The following is a 23,365-nucleotide window of genomic DNA, read 5'->3' on the forward strand; positions in this document are numbered from 1 at the left end:
TATACGATCACAAACTTTCCCAACACATCTCAAAATAGGACTGAATTCTTCAAAATTCTAAATCTAAAAACCTTATAAATATTTTATATCAAATGGTGGTTTGTTTTATTTATGACGAGCAAACGATACTGGACTAGTCTTAAGATTTTTTCTTTATTTTTATGGGAATGTGTCTAAAAACCTAAATTTGACACTAATTACTAAAATGGGAGATTGAAAATAAAACACCAGGAGTCACAAGGATGGGAGTTCCACACATTAAAGCTCAGAATAGAAATTTTAAACCTATGGTAGAAATTATAGCACAGGTAATTATCTTTTTAAATGATTGAGTGTGAAAGATCAGTATTAAACAAAAAAGTCTATGTTAAATAACTTTATTAGCTGATCCTCAAAACTATAAATAAAGTAACACCTGCAGGGGAAAGGAAATTCAACAATTAAAAATATCAGTAACTTACTTTACCAGTATCTATTACTACTTACTAAAGCAGAGTCGGTCAGCTGGACCCTAACTCTGAATATGTGCCTGAGACACTCACTCAGTGCCTCTTTAATCAACAATTTCTAGAATGTGGGGGGGGGGGGATGAAGGGGAGAAGAGAGGTAGGGGGGAAGAGAGAAAGGGGAGGGAGGAGGGTGTAATGGGAAAAAAAAATGTTTTTGGAGACAGTTTTTTACAGGAACCAAATCCTGGCCTTATGCTCTCTACCCAAGCTGCATTCAAAATACTCGCCAAAAAAAAAAAAAAAAAAAAAAAAAAAAAAAAAAAAAAAAGTGAATGCTACATAGTAACGATGGGAGGAAAATGAAAGTGATCTAAGTTTTGCTATAAAGTTCTACTGGACCAGGTAGTCTATCTACTATCCATTTAAAAAAAAACAAAAAATAAACACAAAGCGAACCTGTATACTCCGCCAACTACTGAAACATCAAGCCCCAACTAGGAAACCAGCCCTTTATTTAAAGTGAAAGTAGTAGGTTTTCACAGGGTTTTCGTTTCCGAAGCAAACTTAAACTGACTTTGTATGACAGCGGCCCTAGTTGTTGGCCAAATGGTTTTGCCCCGGCTAATGTCACATCCATCTAGCTTCCCATCACAGGGGAGGGCTCAGAAACCGGACACACGGAGCGCTTTAACATCATGTGCATGTCTCAAAGCCCATGTGATGTGGGGCCTCTCTCCTCACAGCTGGGGGCTTTGGGACCGGGGTTCACATACACAGGGACAGAGAGGATGGAGAAAGCCCGCTGTACCAGTGGGACAGCTATGGAGGAAGAGCTCTGAAAGTTTCCCCACGCCTCCAGCTCTGGGGGCCACCTTCTCTCCTCCCTGCCCATGCAAGCCTTCGGGCCCCAGCCCTTCAGCTTCCAGCCCCCACTTAAGTTCCTATTTTAGCAGATCAGCACTGCGTCGGGAGGCAGAGCAGGCGCCTTAATCAATCATCAATCAATCAACATTGTTAAGCGCCAGCCAAGGGCCACCTTTCCCACCCCATTTCTCCATCACTCAGGGAAGCTCAGTGGTGACTGCCCAAGTTTCTTCCCTGTCGCTGTTATTTGGGCACTTGGGCTGCCCCGAGGACTAACTTTGCCATCGGCCCACACTGGAGAGTGGAAACACCGCCGGTCAGTGGGCCAGCCGCACCCCTCCTTCGGGGCGGGCCCGGGGCTGACCTTCAGCGGGCAGCCAGGGGCCGGGCCTGGCAAAGTGAAGCTGCCCTCCTCCCCGCTCTCCGGCCTCCAGCCTGCCCCTGCAGCCCCTGCCCCATCCCCGCCCTGCAAAGCCCCCGGAGGCGGCAAGCCAGGCGGCAGGGAGGTAGCCCACCCCGTGGGGCCGGCCCGGCCAAGTGCACGGACGAGTGGCTGGCAGCGGCTCGGCTCGCACCACTCACCACTGGTGAACGGCTCCATTTTTTCCCCACGGCGGCTCAGCGCTGGAGCAGTGCACAAGCTTCCGACTTGTGGACCCAAACCGAACCTGCCTACTGAGCATGCCCAGGTTAGGCGACTTTAAAGAGGCAACAAGCAAGGCAAGGCCGTTCCGCCGCTTCGCCGTAATCCACTTCGGGGTTTAGCTAGGGCCGCGAGCTGGGAGCTAGGAGAGGGCGGGGGAAGAGACGAAGGAAGGAGAGCACTCTCGGGTCCCGAACTTCCAACAGCTTCGGGGAGGGAGGGGGAGATGGAGCAGAGGGGCGGGGCCAAGCCTCCTAAAGAGGTCCCTCCTCTCCCTTAGCTCCTTGTGGGTGACTAGACTTTTGTTTTGGAAGAAATTGACTAGGATGACAAGGGGAACAAGCTTGACGTTATTAGTAGCGCTTTGGGCGTCAAGAATTGGAGGGACAACTTCTGGGGTTCGTGGAAGGGCTGCAAAAGCGTGCAGGGGATCCCTGTGAACCCACGAACCAAGGGAGCAAGGCAGCCACCCGTCCACGGGTCCCGTGGTGCCCGCCAGAATTCCCGAGCTATGTTCAATCCCCACGCGCCTTCAGGACAATAGAGAACCCGGGAGGGAGAATCGTCGAGACGGTTTCTCCGCTATCTTCCAGAGACCGGAGAAGAGTCCTGGAGAAAAGCCCCGCGACCTCCGACCTTCTTCTGGTCCTGAAACTGAGCGTCATCTTTGAAAGAAGGGACTGGCGGTCTAGACGGCCCCCCAAGCCTACCTCCCGGCCCGAATACTTCCTATTTTGTGTCAGTGCGGGTCCCTTCCCCACACGTGTCTATGACCCGCTGCCCAGAGTCGATGGACGAGGATGCACGTGTGTGTGACCGCAAATGACAGCCTTAGTTTCCTCATCTGTAAGAGAGGCCTGAGTCAGCGTCTACATTTCAGGGTGATGGTTAGATAAAATGAGATAGAGAATTCGTAAAACTCTGCAAACCTCGAAGCGCCAATCAAATAAATTATAGATAGATCTCTACCTCTATCTGACATAGGTCTACAGACAAATTTATAGTCAGACATATCTATATCTGACACCAGACCTATATATTCATATATAATTTATTTTACTAACGCTTTACAAATGCTATCTCACTTTATCCACATAACAACCACCCTACGAGGTAGGAGTTATTATTAGGCCCCTTTAAAAGATGGCCAAACTGAGGCTGTGATTTGCCCAAGCTAATATGGTGTCAGTTCTGAAATCAGGTCTTCCGGACTCAGACGCGGTATCTCTCTGGCTATATCAGACTGGTAGTGGACAAGGGCTTCAAGCCCCTCAAATCGACCCGCAAACCAAAGATCCCACGCGTAAGAATCTCTAGTTCCAAGCCCCGCCTAGCCCTTGGCCACACCCCCTTCCCCTGGCCCCGCCCTGCTCCTCCCCTCCCCTCTGCACCACACCAAGACTCTGCCTCATTTAGAGTTCACAGCCACCTTTAAAGTCCCGGCCTGGGCTCCTCCCGGCTCAGCCTCCGGCAAAACACGGAGGGAATGGAATTCGTGTGACCACCGCGCATGCTCAGGAGGTACGGCCAATTTTGGTTTGGAGAGAAAAGCATGTCTCTACACCTGTTCTCTCCAAGGCAAACAAAACAGTGCCCCGAAGGTTTGCAGAGCGGATTTTTACCCATGTCCAAAAGCCAAATTCCCCCTCCTCCACCCCACTGAAGAAGTGGAGCCGGGAGGGGAGGGGCGAAACTGCTTACTTCGTGGGAACCTTCTGGTTTACTTCTGGCTCTTGAGGCTACCACCTTTCTTTCCTGTGGTTTATGTCAGACAGCATCAGCCTCAGGCTGCTAGGTGGGGCCGGAGGGGAAGCTTTTCTTACAGCCCTTGTTCTGAGCTACTGCCACTTCCTGTACGATGTCCCTAAGGGCCGAAACCACCACGCTGAATCTTTGCCTGCACGCCAAGTGCTCACACCCCGGTCCCTCGCCTTGTTTTTCCCTCTTGCTGAACTACAACAAATCTGTAATGATTATAATACCTGGCCTACTGAAATCCCCTGCCCAGGCCCAGTTTTAAAGATGTGGAAAATAAGTCTCAGATATGTTGCACGTGGAGTCACACAGCTTACAAGCATTAGAGACTTGACACAAAGGAAATAAATGCTTCTTACATCGCATGATTAACTCATCCTGTTGAGGGGTGAGAGATACCCTAACAACGAAGGGGGTCCCTACACCTGTGTCGCGGGTTTTGCAAAAGAATTAACAGTCCCGATCTCCAAGCGAGGTTTTTTGTTTTTTTTTTTTTGGGGGGGGGGAGTTGAGAAACAACTTCCCTCAGCGTGTTGCTTCCTGATTAGGAATTAGAAAGCTCTGGTTACACAACCTTGTTTTTTATTAGCCTTCTACAGTTTGGGGCTAGGAAGCGATTTGGGGCTAATTTTCAAATCAATAAAGAGTGGTAATTGTTTCCCAGATCAATTGGGAAGTGGGAGATTCCCATAGGAACCAGGTAGGAGAATAGGGATCATTTTTATGAATTTCCCCAGGCCAGCAGACTGACCCACCCTCCACAAAGATTAGGGAGACACAAATCACAGCAGTTTACCATATCTTTTCATCCTCAGATCTCCCATGGCTTCCCATCTCTCCTTAGATGAGAACTTAGCTTCGGAGATTCCGCTAAAAAAATTTGCACTTCTTGCTAATTAAAATAATTCTGAGGTACCCCCTGACACCTGTCAGATTGGCTAAAATGACAGGAAAAGATAATGATAAATGTCGGAGGGAATGTGGGAAAACTGAGACACTGATGCATTGTTGGTGGAGTTGTGAAATGATCCAACCATTCTGGAATTATGCCCATTACTCATTATAAGAAACGGAAAAGGAGTAGATGCCCATCAATTGGAGAATGGCTGAACAAGTTGTGGTACATGAAGGTAATGGATTATTATTGTTCAATTAAAAATTGATGAACAAGCTGATTATAGAAAAGCCTATAAAGACTGCTGAGCAAAATAAGCAGAACCAGGAATACCTCGTATACAATAACAGTAAGAATGTGAGGGTTTGAATGGGAAAGGTTTGGTTCTTCTCAGTAGTTCAGTGATGCAAAGCAATCCCAATAGACTTTGGACAGAAAATACCATCTGCAACCAGAAAAAGAACTAATGAGACAATATAAATCATTCTTTTTTCATTATTGGTTTTTTTTTTTTTTTTAATCTCTCCCATGTTTTTTCCCTTTTGCTCTGATTTTTCTCTTCCAACATAATTCATAAAACAATATGTATTAAAAATAAATTAATTAAAATGCTTTAAAAATTATATTTCCTATCTAATTTAAGATATCTTCTCATACTATCTTCCCCCTCACTCCTAACTTACAAGAAGCGCCATTCCCCTGGCCAAGATAAGCCCCTCTACATGAATTATCCAGATCGTCAGCCCCCTTTTTTAAAATTCCCATTATCTTCTACTTATCTCTTCCCTAAAATCCTGCCTGTCTCTTCTATTCCCTTTGCAATCATATTGATGAGGTTCACTGCAGGGCAGAGAGTTGTGGGAACCCCCTTCTGGTCAGTGCAGGTCCTTTTTAAAAGAATTTACAAACCTGAAAAGTTAGATTGGCAAAAAAAAAAGTTTATTGGCACTGGGAAGTCAGCTTTTGCTAGGAGGCTGTGGCAATTCTTTGCACCACATCTACTGAGTATTGGCTAACAAATTAGAAGGCTATCTGCCTTTGAATTTCCATAAAAAATAGGACCTGGAAGTCCTATTGAGTGGATATGCAAGACATAAATCTTACCTGGATGTGTGTAAGATTTGGAGCTGTGGCCAATAAAATTTGCCACTCTGGGATAGTTTCACAGTATACATTGATTTGTGCATTGCCATAAAAGGTGTATATCTTGTCAGGACTTATCCCAGATAATTATACTGCTTGCTTAATGGCCTTTAATAAAATTCTAGCCACAAGCACTGGGTAAGGAATAAGGCTTTGTTCTGGTTGTGCTGGGAGGTTCACCCACTCTATCACACTGCGTCCTTGATGAAGGACTATGGTTACCTCTTCTGTAGCAAAAAGGGTTTCTGAGTCTCCCCTTAAAATGTCATATAATGGTTGTAATTCATGGGTAGTTAAGCCTAACACTGAACTTCTAAAGACTCTCTGGGTATAACAGTGGCTGCCATCATGCTCCAAATGTTTTTTACCTGAGATCCTGGAACCTCACTTTGCTTCCCATTTCCTTGAATCAATATACATTCTGATGCCCAATGGAAGCCTCTGTTACATTTTGGACATGGGGTTTGTGGACTTGTTCTTCCACCCTGTTTTTTATGCCAACATTGAGCTTTAGATGCCCTACTTTACCACATTGAAAGCATTGAAGACTCTCTCTGGAAGTCCTTTGTCAAAAGGGACCCTGTCTTCTCATGTTCAGATCTTGAAAAGCCTATCATCATAGCCTGTGTATAAAAGGTATGTGCCTACTGTGGCACAGCATATTATAATCTCATCAAAAGGAGCATCTTTGTGTACTCCCCATATAATTCTTCTGCAAACCTCATTAGCATTTTCCTTAGCAAATTGCCTTATATAATTTATGTTGCTGCATTTTCACCAATAGTTCATATGACAGCTGTCTGCAGACATCCCACAAAATCAGCAAAGGGTTCATTGGGACCTTGTGCTATTTTTGTATAGGCTTCTATCTTATCTTTCTGGGAGGATGCTCCATGCAGCAGAAGCAATTTTCTTATATGCTGCTATAGGGTAATTAATCTGCACTAAAGTGTCTGTATAAGGAGCTAGACATGCTAGTTGTTCAAAGGTATATTAACTCCAGGTTGCCTATTTTGTTGGGCTGGAATTCTACAGAGCTAACTATACTCAGAAAGCCACAGCAAGTTTTATTCAGGTTCTAAACATATCTTGCTATAGATTTCCAATCATTAGGAGTTAAAATTACATAAGCCAAATTCTCCAATACCATCTTAACATGTAGACCCATAAAGAGTGCAAGCCTTTTTCAGATCTTTGAAGTGAAACTGAGCTGTGAAAGTGAGAAGCACCACACTCTTAAAGCTCATTAGCATTGTACTTAACTCCTTCTTTGCCCAACTCTCCATGCCTTTCAGCTGCTTTGGCAGTACCATCTCCCTTCTGCTCTTTCTTCTAACACTTCCTTCTGTCCACATTAAAATTTTTCCTTTTTTTTTTTTTTTTTTTTTTTTTTTTTTTTAAGAACTTGTGGACTCCTTTAAAGCCAATTGTATAATGTTGTATATAAGGAACATTTCGAATCAGGTCATTATATACTTCAACAACAATACTATATGATGATTAATTCTGATGGACATGGACCTCTTCAACAATGAGATGAACCAAATCAGTTCCAATAGAGCAGTAATTAACTGAACCAGCTACACCCAAAGAACTCTGGAAGATGACTATCAACCACTACATAGAATTCCCAATCCCTCTATTTTTGTCTGCCTGCATTTTGGATTTCCTTCACAGGCTAATTGTGCACTATTTCAAAGTCTGATTCTTTTTGTCCATACTGTATGGACATGTATAGCACATATTGTATTTAACTTATACTTTAACATATTTAACATGTATTGGTCAACTTGCCATCAGGGGGAAGAAGTGAGGAGAAGGAGGGGAAAAATTGGAACAAAAGATTTTGCAATTGTCAATGTTGAAAAATTACCTATGCATATATCTTATAAATAAAAAGCTATAATAAAAAAAAAAAAAAAAAAAAAAAAGGAATTGAATCAGGACCCTTAGCTTTGTACTATTCAATTAGTTGCTCTCCCACTAGTTTCCACATATCTGGCTCTAATTTTTCTTCTTAGAGAGCCAAGGAGACCTCTCACTCTAATATATTTAAGAGGCCAGTGATCTACTTCAAATTACCAACAATCCTGGCTTCTTTATTAACCTAACAATGCATGCTACATACTCCCCTGGGGGCAGGGGAGTCTCTTTTCTAAGTATTTGCCCCATTTCAGCTGAAAAATGAAAGTCACTAGTTTAGCCCTTACCAAAGTTTCCTGCTTGTTATACTCGCCCTATTTCCAGATCACAGGGACTTCTCCACTGGATTTATAATGGCGTCAATGGAACTGCTGAATATAGGTCCTTAGTCTAGAGCTTCAAAATGTAGTGTACTTCTTTCAGTGCCCCAAGTTGGGTGCCAAAATGCAATGTCTGGGCTAGTCTGGAGTCTGAGCTCAAGCACACTTTCACTCGTGTCACTCCAGTCTGCTCTTCCTCAAGTCTTCTCAACCTTTATATACCTTAGTATAATTACATCACTACAGCATACTGTGCATGTGCCAATTGTAGAACCATTACATCACCATACTAAGTACTAAATATATGTGAACTAGAAAACCATTGCAATTATTCTATACATATTTCTACAATTATCGTGCTGCACACAAAAAAAAATCAGATCAAAAAGAAAAAAAGAAAGAAAACAAAATGCAAGCAAACAACAACAAAAGAATAAAAATATTATATTTTTATCCACACTCGATCCCTCACAGTCCTCTTTCTGGGTGCAGATGCCTTCCTCCATCACAAAACCATTGGAATTGTTTTGAATCATCTCATTGTTGAAAAGAGCCACATCTATCAAAAATTGATTGTCTTATAATCTTCTTGTTGCTAGGAACAATGTTCTCTTGATCCTGCCCACTTCACTTAGTTTCGGTTCATATAAGTCTCATCAAGTCTCTCTAAAATTATTTCTTATAGAACAATAAATTCCATAACATTCATATACCATAACTTATTCAGCCAATCTCTCTTCTCCATGTTTTCATGATATTACTCTCTTCTGATTATCCTCCAGCCTGTCTGATTACCCCCTCATCTCCTCTGCTGGATCTTCATAATCATAGCTTACATTTATATAGTACTTTAGGTTTGCAAAGCACTTTACATATGCTATTTTTTCTTATCACTATAATAATCTTCAGAGATAATTGCTATTATTATCACCCTCATTTTACATATGAAGAAGTTGAGGTATACTAATGCAGAATTTAAACTCAGATCTCTCTCATTCAGGTTACACTCACTAATCATGGATATTCCTTAACTCTTTGTCTTGAGCTCTCCTTCTCTTGCTTTATACTCTCATTTAGTGATCTCATCAGCCCCTATGGATTCAATTATTATCTTTACATGGATGATTCTCAAATTCACTTAGCCATTCCTAACTTCTCTCTTTACCTTCAGTCTAGCATTTGCAACTGCCTGTTGAACATCTAAAACTGGATGTCTTGTAAACATCTTAAACTCAACATTTCAAAAGTGAACCCCTTATCTTTCCCTCCTAAATTCTACCCCCTTCCTAATTTCCCCATTGCTATCCCAGGCCATCGTCCTCCCAGGCACCCACCCTCATAACTTTGATGTCATCCTTGAATCTTTCTCCCTCTCTCTTACCACCCTTTTATATCAAATATGTTGCCAATTCTTAGTGATTGCATCTTTCAAATATTTGTAATAAAACTAGATGGTGCAGTGGATAAAGCACTGGGCTAGGAAATCAGGAGAACTTGAACTTCAAATCTGTGCTCACTTACTACTTGACTCTGGCCAAGTCACTTAACACTATTTCACTCAGTTCCCTCATCTGTTTTTAAAAAAAGTTTAACTAGAGAAGGAAATGGAAAACATCTCCAGTATCTATGCCAAGAAAACTCCAAATGGGGTCACAAAGAGTCAGATGTTTTTGAACAACAAAAATATATCTTATATAAGCCTTCTCTTTTCTTTCACCTCTGTAGTACTGGCCCTAATTGCCTTATACCTAAACCTCTGGTTGGTGTGTCAGTTACAATTTCCTTCTCACTCTAGTCTATACTTCAATCACTGTCAAAATGATCTTCCCAAAACATAGTTCTTACCATGTCACTCCCCTATTCAATAAATTCCATCGACTCCTTATTAACTCTAGAATCAAATATAAATATTTTGTTTTGCTTTTAAAGCCCTTTTTAAACTTCCCCCTTGCTACCTTGCAAACCTCCTTATACTCCACTCACTTCTGTGGGTTCTGTGATCCAGTGACACAGTCTTCCTTAATAAAATGCTCTATTTTTGGCCCCTTCTGTATCTTCCTTCCATTTCCTCTGTGAAACTAAATTGTTTTAATTTTTTCTTAAAGCTAAAATGCTTTTTTTTTTTTTAATGGAAAACTTTCTTATCCCAAATATAAACATTCACTTTTAACTCTTTAGATCAATGGCATCAAACTCAAATAGGAAAGGAAGTCACTAAACTATACCTAAAGATCTCTGCAGGTGCATATTAAACTTTTAAAAATCATATCTTGCATTATTTATGTTTTATTTTATTTTTGTTTACTTTGTTAAACACTTCTCAATTATATTTTAACATAGTTTTATGAGACTCTCCTATTTAATTCTTCTGATGGAGAATTTGCAAGTCTGTTTCTTTGCTTTATTTAAAAAACCTTAGCCCTATTAGATTAATGGCAATTGAGTAACACCTTGGTGTTGTACAATTTCTTTGGTGCTTTAATATCTCAAGAATCTGTGATTTCACTGAAAGCAGATTGAAATCCCAGTAAATTTGATCTTGATGAATCACTTAGCCTCTCTCTTCACCTTTAAAATGCAAATTTGGGATTAGATAATTATTAAAGTTCTTCCTGCCTTTAGACTTGTAATCCTAAAACTAATCTTCCTCAATTGCTGTGGCCCATTAGATCTTTCATCTGGGAGCCCATCCTGTGATAAAGATCTTCTTTGAGCAGCTCCTGAATTAGCTAAAAGTGTTTCTTGGACAATAGTTTAACACCAAACCTATACTAGTTTTTCTGGCTCCACTGACCCAGACTTTGAGAAGCCAGGGTTACTACCAGGCTACCATGAAATCTTGGAGTAACACTTTGTGCAAGTAATTAATGCAATTTCATCATATATCTTTTCCATTTATCTTCCATTTCCCCTCCCTTCAAAATCCACATACAGAATAGATAGCCTTAAAAACTTGATTAATTGGATAGCATTAGAATGAAAACAACAACAAAATTTTTTACAACTCTCCTTTCTCCCAAGAAAAATGAAACTCAGCTTGTTTTACTTAAGTCTTTATAAAGGTCCTTTGGAGAACACATTTCGCAAGAAGTGCTACTGAAACTAGTTTGATTGTTTTATGAACTATTCCCTCACCAAGACCTTCCTCTTTTCCCTAAGGTCTAATATTTAAACCTCCTACTATTTAGTCTTTTTAGTTCAATTCAACTTTCTATGCTATTATTCTGCATTATTAGGGAAGTGAAAAGTAGTGAGTTTGCTCTGTTGACATTAGCTTCCTAATATATAAAATGAGTATGTTGGAATTGTTAACCTCTAAGGACCTTTCTGGGCTTGAGATTCTATCCTCCCATCCCTTGTATACTATTATTATCTACTATCTATTGCCATCTAGTAGAATCAGAGAATTTAAGAACTTGAAAGGTTCATATAACCCCTTATTTTACTGATAGTGAAGCAGTAAATTGATATGAGAAATTCAATCTCTTAATTCTATAATAAGCCTTGATATGATGTCCCCTTGCATAGCCTTTAAGTAAAGTCAATAAGCATGTATTAAAAGCTTACTTTGTGCTAGTCACAATACTTAATACTGGGAATACAAATACAAGCAAAAAAATAATCTTTTTATAGTCTTCAAGGATTATACAAAGAGCTTACATTTTGATGGGAAAAGACAATATATAAAAAGAAGCTGAAAAACCTGGGGGATGAAAGGACTTTGGGCATAATAGGAAAAGTGCAATGTCAGGAGTATAGTCTGAAGAAGAATGAAGACCTGGTAGCCTTAGAAATTTTTCTTAAAATGAATATTCTAAAAGGAACAAAGCTATCAAAGGAAAGGCCACAGAGATAGAATGTATTTCTAGTGAAAGAAGTGTAGGGATAGAGTGAACTTGCAGGGAAAGGAGGCTTCTGTTGCATACATGAGAAAGTTCAGAGAATCAGGAGTAGAGCTTTAAGTTGCCAGGCATTTTGCTCTCCCGGTAAGGCAAGCAGTTTGTATCAAGTTCTTCATCCAAAACCTACTTGTGTCCTGGACTCTGGCTTCTCAGGATGTCTTTATTGAATTGGTTGCAATATCCACCCTGGAATTCTGGGTGAAGAGGTAATAAAGATACTAGAAGTGATAATATGAAATAGATGTGGGAGTGCATAATTGTCAAAGAATACTATAAAATAGTATTGGTTCAATTGACATGACATAGACATACATTACTTTGTGCCAGACATAGTGCTTAATACTGCGAATACAAGCAAAAAGAAAGTCTTTTCCCCTCAAGGAGCAACCTTGAGGTTTACAAAGATTTGCCATTTATTTATATGAAATAGCTCATGGGCTCAAACAAATATGAGTAGACAAGTTAAATTCATACAGAGTGAGCAACTTGCTTTTGGAGAAATATGACTTTTAAAGCTCTGGGGAGCAGGAGGATTGGGAGGGCAGGATCTAAGGATTAAAGGAAGGATTTTGTTTATCTAAAGATATACTAATCAAGACAAATCTCTGAGGCTGGAGAAAGGATGGATTAGAATTTCAAATAATTAAGAATATAGAGACTGGATGAGCTGGTTAAGAATTCCAGCTTCATATCATTCTATGCTAACAAGACTAGATGGCCTACTTCATTATTCCTGATAAAGGATATGAATGAACTCCATTAGAGTTCACATCATTAGGTTCTGTGATCCACAGAATTCAAGTTTCCTAGATTAGGGTCTCTATTCCCATTACTTAGAATTAAAAAGGACTAATAAAACAAGGCCAAAATCCTAAACCTGTTTTTCAGGGTCCCAGAGCCTAAGGGAGAGGGAGAAGAAGGCTCTTCCCTACCAGTTTATCACATGATGTCCTGACAATGGAGGAAGGAAATCTATCAAAAACCTAGAAATAAATTTAGAGACCAGCCTGGTGCTTCCTTTCTCCTCCCAGAACAAGTAAACTTTTCAAACATTAAATCCCCTAAGCCTCATCCAGTGTAAGGTCTTCACTGGACTTTCAGGACAATTATAACCTAACCCCATGTCTCCGGGCATCCCCTTCATAAAATCTGAAGATTCAGCACTCAGTAGCAACATGTGGTATCTTGATCCTTCTTCCCTGCCTATCCCTTAATCTCCTTTTTTTTTCCTGTAAAAATCAGAATGAGTTTCATAAGATGATTAGTCAAAGATAGGTAGTAATCTAAGTGTCAACTCTTATTTATTATACTCTTTCCTTTTAAACACCCCCCACCCCCCCCTTTGTCAAGGGGACCATCAGAAATTCCAAACCTCAATGTTATCTTTAACTTCTCATTTTTACTCTCTCTCACCCCAACATATCCATTAGTGAACACATTTCATTTCTACTTCTACAGCATCTTACACAGCCTCTACCCAAGTTCAGTTTCATTACTTCTCATCTGATTTATTAAAGATTTCCTAATTCCTAAATAAAATCCCACCTTTTGTAAGAAGCTTTTCCCAGTCATTTTTAATTCAATGCCTTATTTCTATTGATTATGTCCTATTTGTCCTGTATATAGCTTGTTTTGTTATGCCACTGTTCTCTTTTATTGTCCTGACTCAGTTTTCCTAATTATCCTGACTCAGTCCTGCCTCAGTTTCCCTGCTTCTCAGTTCTGCAAAACCTCCCCTCCCTCTTTATCAGAATACTTGATAAGGATAAAAGATCTTATGTTTTAGAATATCAGAATGCCTCTCCCTGTCCCAAGCTATTGGAATGTCTTATCCAGATGACTCTCCCCATGTCCTGGGTGTCTCCCCCTGATTATGTCATCCCATCTCAGGTGGCTCACCCCAACCTGTCAGAGTTCCTACTCTCTGTACCCTGACTCCGTCCTTGCCTCAGTCTACCCTCTATGTCATTGAGAACTCTATGGGCTGGATTCTTGGAGACAATAATCTCATTCAGCCCTGGGACCAAACCATGAATCCACTTTGATCCCAGTATTATCTCTACATTTAATAAATTATTAAATACTCTCTAATTTTTTTCTTGCTCAGCTTCTCCGGCATTACAATTAATACAAAGTTGTTTAATCATTGTCTTTCCCATTTCCTATCCTCAAGATATTGTACTTCTAGAGGGCAGGGACTGTATTTTGCTCTTTTTCATATCCTCAGAACATAGCATAGTGCCTGACACAATTATTAGTGTTTAATAAATGTTTAATGACTGATTAGGTGGTCTCCCTCCCCCTTGTCTCTCCCCACAGATGCCAAAATGTCTTTCCAGAAGTGTAAATCTAATCATATTGATGAGGATCTGGATAACTAGGTGGGATTGACAGAGAAAACTTGAAGAATTGATAAGATTATAATATTTTTTGAGGCAAGTGGGGAAGGACACTGGGGATCAGCTCAACCTTACAGTCCCACTCTTGTAGAGGTCTTGAGAAATCATACCTTACTGTATCCAATCAATGGCTTACACATAGTAAATTCTCCTAGAAAAAATTTGGTATTGTTTTAAAAATATTTTTATAAAAACTGAAATCATTGCAAATATCATATTCACAATGAGTAAAACAATTCATATGAAGCTGCTGTCATAGACCTTTAGTAATTTGATTTTTGATCTGACTTAGAAGCAAATTTTTTAGTTTGTGAGTACCTTGTACAAGGCTGGAAAGTGTAACTCTACTTACTGCTTTGTGAATAAACCCATGGTGATTTCAACATCAGGTTTATAAAATAATATTACTATAGTCCCAAAACATTTGAGCTCTCATCATCTTTTTCTGAGGTTCAGAACCCATACATCTGAACCCATAAATAAAGAACATTTAGTAGTCTAAATAACAGAAAATTGGAGAGATGATTCCTATGTTATTTGTGGAATAAATAAAACTAACATAATAAAATTAAGATTTAAAAATTAGTAGAAATTTTAGATAGGAATAAAACTTAACTGGAAGAAAACATGTTTGAAAGTCATCATGATTCATGTTTTGGTAAGATTCAGATGATGTCTGATGATTTTTACAGTCTTGAGACTAATACTATTTTATCTGGACTTGCAATATTATTCACATACCAGTTTAATTTTTTAATAATTATGAATGTGAATAAATTCACTGGTTTATGATAAGTCCTTAGCATAATTTTAGTGTGAGGGAAATTTATCTATATTTTCCTACTGTGTGCCTGCATTTTAGAGAGATACATAACCCTGTGCCCAGGGTCACATAACTGACTTGTTTGAAGCAAGAGTTAAATGTAGATCTTACTAAATCCAAGTCCAGTGTCTTATCCACTATTCCACTGATTTGAAAATCAGTACCTTCTCTGCAAATGACAGGAGGCTTGGAGAGCTGAGTGGACACTGAGGGGTTAAGTGATCTGTCCACAGTCAAAGAGTAATTTGAGTCAGAGCCAGGACTTGAACAAAGTCTTCAAGATCTAAATTTAGACAGCTTGCTCTCTGTCAACTAAATGACATTGCCTTCTTAATAAAAAAAATTTGTACATGGGGGCAGAGAATGGAGGGGAGGGGGAGATGTTTGGAATCCTTAAGAGAATCCCTGATCAACTTGAGAAGTTAAAAGTTCACGGCAATGAATCTGATGAGATTAATTCAAGGTCTCTTCTTTGGAGGCTTAGATAAGATACAGAAAACTACTAATGACTAGGCAACTGAGAAGCAGCTCCTTCTGACTTCAGTATCTATAAAAGCAAACTGATTTAAGCATCTTAGGCTTCTTCCTTGCTTTATATATTTATACCTTCCCAGCTCCTTTCAGAAGAAGGGACAGGAAACAAAGAAAAGAAAGAGCTCCACAGAGCCTGAGAACCCAGATCCATAATCTCATCAAATTGATAGAAATTCCAACTTACAACATATGTGTGTTTGCTAGGGAAATAAGTAGATATTTTACCATTATAGATTCTATCAATACCAACTTTATTCATCAGAATACCATGGAACTAGAACTGGAAAGTATCTCAGAAGCCATCTAGTTCAACTTCCTCTTTTTAATAGGTAAGAAAAATGAGACCTGGGGAGGTTAAATTATTTTCCAAAGGTCACACAGGCAATAAGCATCAAAAACAAGATTTGACTCATGTCTTCTGATTCTGAAGACAATGTGCTTTCCTGTGTGGAGGTAAAGACAGCTCTGCTACTCTTGAAGAGATACTATCTCTTTTTATATCTTTTTTTCCCCCCTCCCATCTGCTCTTCTATGGGGAGAGGGAGAGTTCCAACTCCCAGGACTGTAATGTACAGGGGGAAGGTTAATATTCTTTTTTTAAAAAAATAGGTTTTTATTTTCAAAATATATGCAAAGATAGTTTTCAACATTCACCCTTGAAAAACCTCCCTCCCCTTCTCCTAGACAGCAAATAACACGATATATGTTAAACATGTGCAATTTTTCTATTCATATTTCCACATTTGTCATGCTGCACAAGAAAAATCAGATCAAAAGGGAAAAAATGAGAAAGAAAAAAAGCAAACAGCAACAAAAAGGTGAAAATACTATGTTGTGATCCACATGCAGTCCCCATAATCCTCTCTCTAGATGCAGATGGCTCTCTCCATCACAAATCTATTGGAAATGCCCTGAATCACCTCCTTGTTGAAAAGAGCCACATGAGAGTTAATATTTCTTGCAGCATTCCTTGATGACAAGAAAAAAAAAAAAGGCTTGAACTCCTCAAATTGATCAATGTTTCTCTGGATGTCTATGCCCTTATACAAAGAAAAGCATATGTATCAAAACACAACTTTTGTAACCATTGAAACTTTGTAAAATTAAAAATAATTTAAAAAAAGGAAATAGCTATCTATATGTAGCCAATCTTTGGCCCAAACTCACAGAAAAGCTCTGCAGTCTTAGAAGTCCTATTTTTGAACTTGAGCTTGAAAAAGGATTGTAAAAAAGAGAAACAGGGGACCAAAATGAGCAAGTGGAAGAAGAAAAAACATGAGAGAGTAGTTGTGTGTCACAATAGCAAGAGCAAATCAATAACTCCTGAGTCGAGAGCAATAGGACAATGTGAGCAAAAATTATAAATGGGACAAAACCTGCACTCCTGATCAAGGAAGTGACACATTCCCTCCTCTTCCCCCTTCCTTTTTCAAGGGGAAAAATCGAACAGAAATCTTAAGTGGTGTGTTGTATCTTAATGCTAACATATTTAGAGAAGATAATGTGTCATGGTAGATCTTTTTTTAAAAAAGAGACATCTTAAATGTTCAAGGGATATGAACAGACAATTCTCAGATGATGAAATTGAAACTATTTCCACTCATATGAAAAAGTGTTCCAAATCACTACTGATCAGAGAAATGCAAATTAAGACAACTCTGAGATACCACTACACACCTGTCAGATTGGCTAAGATGACAGGAACAAATAATGATGAATGTTGGAGGGGATGTGGGAAAACTGGGACACTGATGCATTGTTGGTGGAGTTGTGAAAGAATCCAGCCATTCTGGAGAGCAATTTGGAACTATGCCCAAAAAGTTGTCAAACTGTGCATACCCTTTGACCCAGCATTGCTGTTATTGGGATTATATCCCAAAGAAATACTAAAGAGCGGAAAGGGACCTGTATGTGCCAAAATGTTTGTGGCAGCCCTTTTTGTAGTGGCTAGAAACTGGAGAATTAATGGATGTCCATCAATTGGAGAATGGTTGGGTAAATTATGGTATATGAAGGTTATGGAATATTATTGCTCTGTAAGAAATGACCAGCAGGAGGAATACAGAGAGGCTTGGAGAGACTTACATCAACTGATGCTGAGTGAAATGAGCAGAACCAGAAGATCACTATACACTTCAACAACAATACTGTATGAGGATGTATTCTGATGGAAGTGGAAATCTTCAACATAAAGAAGATCCAACTCACTTCCAGTTGATCAATGATGGACAGAAATAACTATACCCAGAGAAGGAACAATAGGAAGCGAATGTAAATAGTTAGCACAAATGTCTATCTACCCAGGTTACTTATACCTTCGGAAGCTAATAATTAATGTGCAACAAGAAAAAGGTATTTACACACATATATTGTATCTAGGTTATATTGTAACACATGTAAAATGTATGGGATTACCTGCCATCGGGGAGAGGGAGTGGAGGGAGGGAGGGGATAATTTGGAAAAATGAATGAAAAAAAAATTAAAAAAAAAAAAAAAAAAAAAAAAGAGACATCTTGCCTAGGTGAAGTAGGCTGATGTCTTGGAATAATTATAAAGAGTAAAGTTGGAGACTTGTAGACTCTTATAAGATTGCAACAGAAACATGTTGCACTCTAGATTTATTCCCTTTATGTATACAAACTGAAACAAGCTATGTATACACCTGGTTCACAAACCATATCGCAAAGAAGAAATCCCTCCTTACATGAAGGGAGGGGATCCTTTAATAAGATACAGCCTAGTTGCTGCTCAGGAGTGATTGATAGTTTAGCCTGTCTTGCTCACTAGTGCCACCTGATGGAGCGATAGACAAATACTTTTCAAATGAGGTGAATGGGGTGTTCATAGAGCATTATTAGCATGTTTGGCGTGAGGGCTTGCTGAACCATTTTCAGATTGTTAATTCTGAAAAGAGCTCAGTATATTAAGTAGATTGGTACTTAAGTGAGGAATTGAATGTAAAGAATTGAAAGTTTAAAAAAAAAGTTGAAAGTTGTAACTATAGATAAAACTATATTTAAAGAAATACATTAATAAAAGCACAACTAACAGCCTAGTTCCATGGAAACTACTGTAAACTCTCTTGCTTGATTTATACATTAAAATAAGCTATCTGTGGAGAAAATGTCATTTTAATAAAATAATATGATTTCAGAGAGTGATTCAATTAAGGATTTTGTAAAAATTAACTATGAATGATACTAATAAAATACTAAATCATCACAATGTTGCTGTTACTGTGTAAAATGTTTTACTGGTTCTGTTCATTTTACTTTGCATCAGTTCATACTAGTTTTTCCAGATTTTTTTGAAATCTGTCTATTCATAAATTTTTATTGCACAATGGTATTCCATTACATTCATATACCACAGTTTGTCCAGTCATTCCTCAATTAATGAATATCCCCTCAATTTCTAATCATTTGTCATCACAAAAAGGGCTGCTATAAATAAATAAAATTGCCTCTTTTATAATTCATAATAATTCAAATCACTTGTTTGGTCATGAATTTTTCCCACTTTACAGATTTGACAGGTAAACTGTTGTTTTGATTGTCATTTCCATTATATTGATTTGGCCTAACTATGAGCAATTGATATTTTTCCAGTTGTTTAGATTTGACTTTATTCATGTAAAAAGTATTTTATAGTGTTTTATAATTGTATTCATATAGTTCTGGATTTGCCATAGCAATAAGAAATACTTCGTCAAGTATTTCATATTGTTTACATTTACTTTAAATGGAACTTCTCTTTCTATCTCTTCCTGCTGGGCTTTGTTGGTTATATAAAGAAATGCTGATAATTTATTTTAGCAACTTTGCTCAATTCGTTAGTTATTTCAATTAGGTTTTTTTTTGTTGTTGTTAATTCTCTAGGATTTTTCTAAGTATACCATCATATCACCTGCAAAGAGTGATAGTTTTGTTTTCTCTTCTAAATCCTTCAATCTATTTTTCTTCTCTTATTTCCATTTCTAGTAATGCATTGAATATTAGTGGTCTTATTGGGAAGGTTTCTAGCTTATCCTATCACAGATAATGTTTGCTAATGGTTTTAAATAGATACTGCTTATCATTTTAAAGAATGTTCTCTTTAGTCCTCTTCTCTCCAGTATTTTTTAATAAAAAAAAGGTTCTATATTTTGTCAAAAGCTTTTTCAGCACCTATTGAGATAATAATATGGTTTCTGTTGGTTTTGTTATTGATTTAATCAATTATGTTAATATCTTTCCTAATATTGAACCAAACCTGTGTTCTTAGTAAAAGTCCCAACTGATCATAGTATATAATCCTTGCTATAATCACTTCATTAGTATTTTCTTCAAATTTTTTTTGCATCAATATCATTAGGAAAATTGGTTTATAATTTTCTTTCTCTGTTTTAGCTTTTCCTGGTTTAGCTCTCAACACATATGTGTCATAAAAGGAGTTTGAAAGTTTTTCTTTTTTAAAAAGTATGATTCTCCTTGATATTATCTCACAAGATTAGGAATATATCCTAAAGATCTATGGCTCCCTTTAATAACTTGTTATGAATCTTTCATATCTGACTATTTAAACTCTTTCCAAACTTATTTTTGCTTTCATTATGGTCACCTTGTAGAATAAATTCTATAAATAATTGGGATAGCTATTCATATATGTGTGTGTATACACACACACACATATGGATGCATACATGTACACACCAATATACACCCATATATATACACCTATATTTTATGTGTATGTTTATGTATAGGTATGTGTGTATATATATACATATATATATATATACACACAATGCATATATGTGCATATATATATATGTATTACTGATTCATTTTGTATTTATATTATAGTCATTTCTGGGAAAGGAACTCCCATCACCACAGATGAACTTTGTTTTTTCTTTTGACAAAAAACCAAAAAAAATATAATTAAAAATTATCAAAGTCAGTAAGCACTATCTATACAGTTACTGCAGAGGCATATTTCATGATCTGCTGTCTGGCAATTTCATTGGTTTTTTAAAAAAATTCACTCAAAGTGTGACTCCAAGTATTTTTTTTATATAGTCCATCTTTATGCAATAGTAAAGCATCTAGGTGGTGCTGTGGATAGAGTGCCAGGCCTGGAATCAGGAAGACTCATCTTTCTGACTTCAAAGTCTCTGCCATTTATTAGCTGTGTGAGCTTGGACAAGTCATTTAACCTGGATTTACCTCAGTTTCTTCATCTCTAAAATGAGTTTGAGAAAGAAATGGCAAATCATTCCAGTATCCTTGGTAAGAAAAATAGGGTCACCAAGAGTTGGATATGACTAAAATGATTTAACAATAAATTGCTCTACATGTTATTATTCTTTTGGTTCTGTTTATTTTATTCTGGATCATTTCATATTTTCTCATGATTCCTCTTATAATTTCTTACTATAAATAACATTTCATTTCATTCATATAACAGTCTTTTCAGTCATTTTCTAATCAAAAATCTCTGTTCTCAGTTCTTTGTTGCCTTAGAGAGGACTGCCATCAGTGTTTGAACCTTAATGCCTATGTTGGATTTCCTCAGGGATGCATTAGTGAAATGTCTTTATTTCTTCTTAACTAATCTATATCAAGTGACAAGGAATACTGTTTACTTCTAATATTCTAGAATTTAATGAAAAATCTTTGTTTCTCATGATGATGTAAATTACTTCTCAGCTTTTTTCCAAGATATATATTTTTTTTAAGTCTCTAGAATTATGGAAAGTCCTCCAGTACTTTGGTGAGCTTTTCTTTTCTTCACTGTGTCATTTTTTTGAGTTGGATTGACTCAAAGGATGGGAAGAATCCCAAATTCCTTAAAGAGTACTATGATGTTTACTTTATTTATTTTTTTTTTGCTTTTGATATCAAAGTAATTTACAGCATTTGGGGAGGTGGGGTGGTCTTAACCAGAGAATCTAGATGCCATCAATCTGGCAGGAAGAAGAATAGGTGAGTCTAAGTCTGATTGCAAGGGAAAAAACAAAAAAAACTCAAAAACAAACATTGTCATTTGCTGGAGCCCAAAGCCTTCAGCAGACCCTGAAGTATGATTCTAGCTTAGTAGTTAGTCCAGGTAAGCTGGAATGATTCTGCTTGATTTTCCCTTTGTTACTGAGGAAAGCTGAGAGAACAGTGCCCCTTCTCTTGTGCTTTATGAACTCCAAGAGAAATGGCTTCCATGACATGGAAGTATAAGTGGGAGGAGAAAGAAAGAAAGAAAGATATGATATATTTTTATTACTTACATATATTATGATATCAGTGAAAATAGGAGAGCTTATCAGTTTTACCTTCAGTATGGAAAGCACATGGGTGTGGATTCAGAGGACATAGGTCCAATCCTGCTTTTGATGGATTACCACCTGTTTCACCTTTGGCAAATCATTAAATTCTGATAAGTCTCATTTTCCTCACCTACAAAGTGGTTGAGTTAGATGGCTTCTGAAGTCTCTTCCAGCTCTAAATCTACAATTCTTTGAATGTATTAATACTTTAACTTTATTTGTATTAGCATAGCAGTGATATTTAAGTTATATCTCTGAATGTGTTAGGTACAGAGAAAAAATTGAAAAAAGAATCTATTCTAAAGGATGGGAAGTAAAGCCAAGATAATTGTAGTAATTTCTATATTTAGCATTTCATTTATCCTGAACTATTAGCTCAGTAAGATATACTAAGGATAAATATCACTTTGTGAATATCAAAAGTGACTGGCTTCCATTGCAAGAAATAACTCAACCTCTTAGCTGCCTCAAATAATGCACTCTGAGTTATTCTTAACTCTGAGTTTTAGCCCATAAGTCAATTGTCCACCTATAAGTTTGAAGGAAGCAATATGAACCAAGAAAAGCAAAAAATAAATGTCACATAAGAAAGTCTAATAAAGCAGTTAGGCAGCAGAAAGACAATGAATACCTCGCCTTCAGGACTGTCCATTCCTATGCATTTTCCCACTCATTCACATAGTTATGCAAGAGTTTTAGACATAAAAAACCAGCTGAACATGAAACAAAAGAGCTCTTGACCATTTGTGGATAAGAACAGTATGTATCAGAATGTTTATTGGGAACAATTTAGCATTTGGAAGTAAAATAAGGAGTTATTTGGATTTTCTGACCATAAATCAGACAGATATTTTTGACAAAGATGCTTCTTGGGTGATCTGGAAAGAACTTATTTTCTGGCTCCTTGTTCAAAGAGCTTGGAGCTTGTAACAAAAAATGCCCCTCAGGACAGGGAGTTCCTGTAATGTTCTCTCTAAAATGTAATATTTTTTGTGGAGGGTTTTTTGGGGTCTCTGGAGGCAGCCTTCGTTTCAGTTCAATAATCACCACAAGTGCAGCCAGGTGTTAAAGTCCAAATACTTTATTGTGTTTTTCAAAGTCTTGTCTCCTTTCCTGGGACCCAGTTAGCTTTCTTAGAGGCCTCTCTTCTTGGTTCCAAGAGCTTGAGCTTCTGCCTCCTTCTCTGCCCTCTGAATCTCTCCGAGTGAATCTTGGCTAAGGCTCCTAGCTTATATGCTCTACGCTGAGTATAAACCAATCATTATATCACTAAGAAACCATTATTTGTTGTAAGATTAAATCAATCATACTGAACTTAAAGAACATCATGCTAAACTAGATCTAACCACTATCTCCTCAATTCCACTTAGTGCCTTGTTTCAAGTTCTGTCTCCAGCAAGACAAACTTAGAGA

At 37.9% G+C, this 23,365-nt stretch overlaps 2 protein-coding genes across 2 annotated transcripts in view; one reads left to right on the forward strand and one right to left on the reverse strand.

Moving 5' to 3' along the window:
• Positions 1–2,035, reverse strand: part of LNPEP (leucyl and cystinyl aminopeptidase) — a 100,052-nt gene extending 98,017 nt beyond the window's left edge. The window contains exon 1 of the mRNA XM_074282023.1: positions 1,896–2,035. Within this exon, the coding sequence (XP_074138124.1) occupies positions 1,896–1,914 (19 nt within the window). The 5' untranslated portion in view covers positions 1,915–2,035. The remainder of the gene's footprint in view (positions 1–1,895) is intronic.
• Positions 1,912–23,365, forward strand: part of ERAP1 (endoplasmic reticulum aminopeptidase 1) — a 150,961-nt gene continuing 129,507 nt past the window's right edge. Inside the window, exon 1 of the mRNA XM_074282020.1 lies at positions 1,912–2,002. Within this exon, the coding sequence (XP_074138121.1) occupies positions 1,995–2,002 (8 nt within the window). The 5' untranslated portion in view covers positions 1,912–1,994. The remainder of the gene's footprint in view (positions 2,003–23,365) is intronic.

This window comes from Sminthopsis crassicaudata, chromosome 1 (assembly GCF_048593235.1).
Source record: "Sminthopsis crassicaudata isolate SCR6 chromosome 1, ASM4859323v1, whole genome shotgun sequence".
NCBI classification, from domain to species: Eukaryota; Metazoa; Chordata; class Mammalia; order Dasyuromorphia; family Dasyuridae; genus Sminthopsis; species Sminthopsis crassicaudata.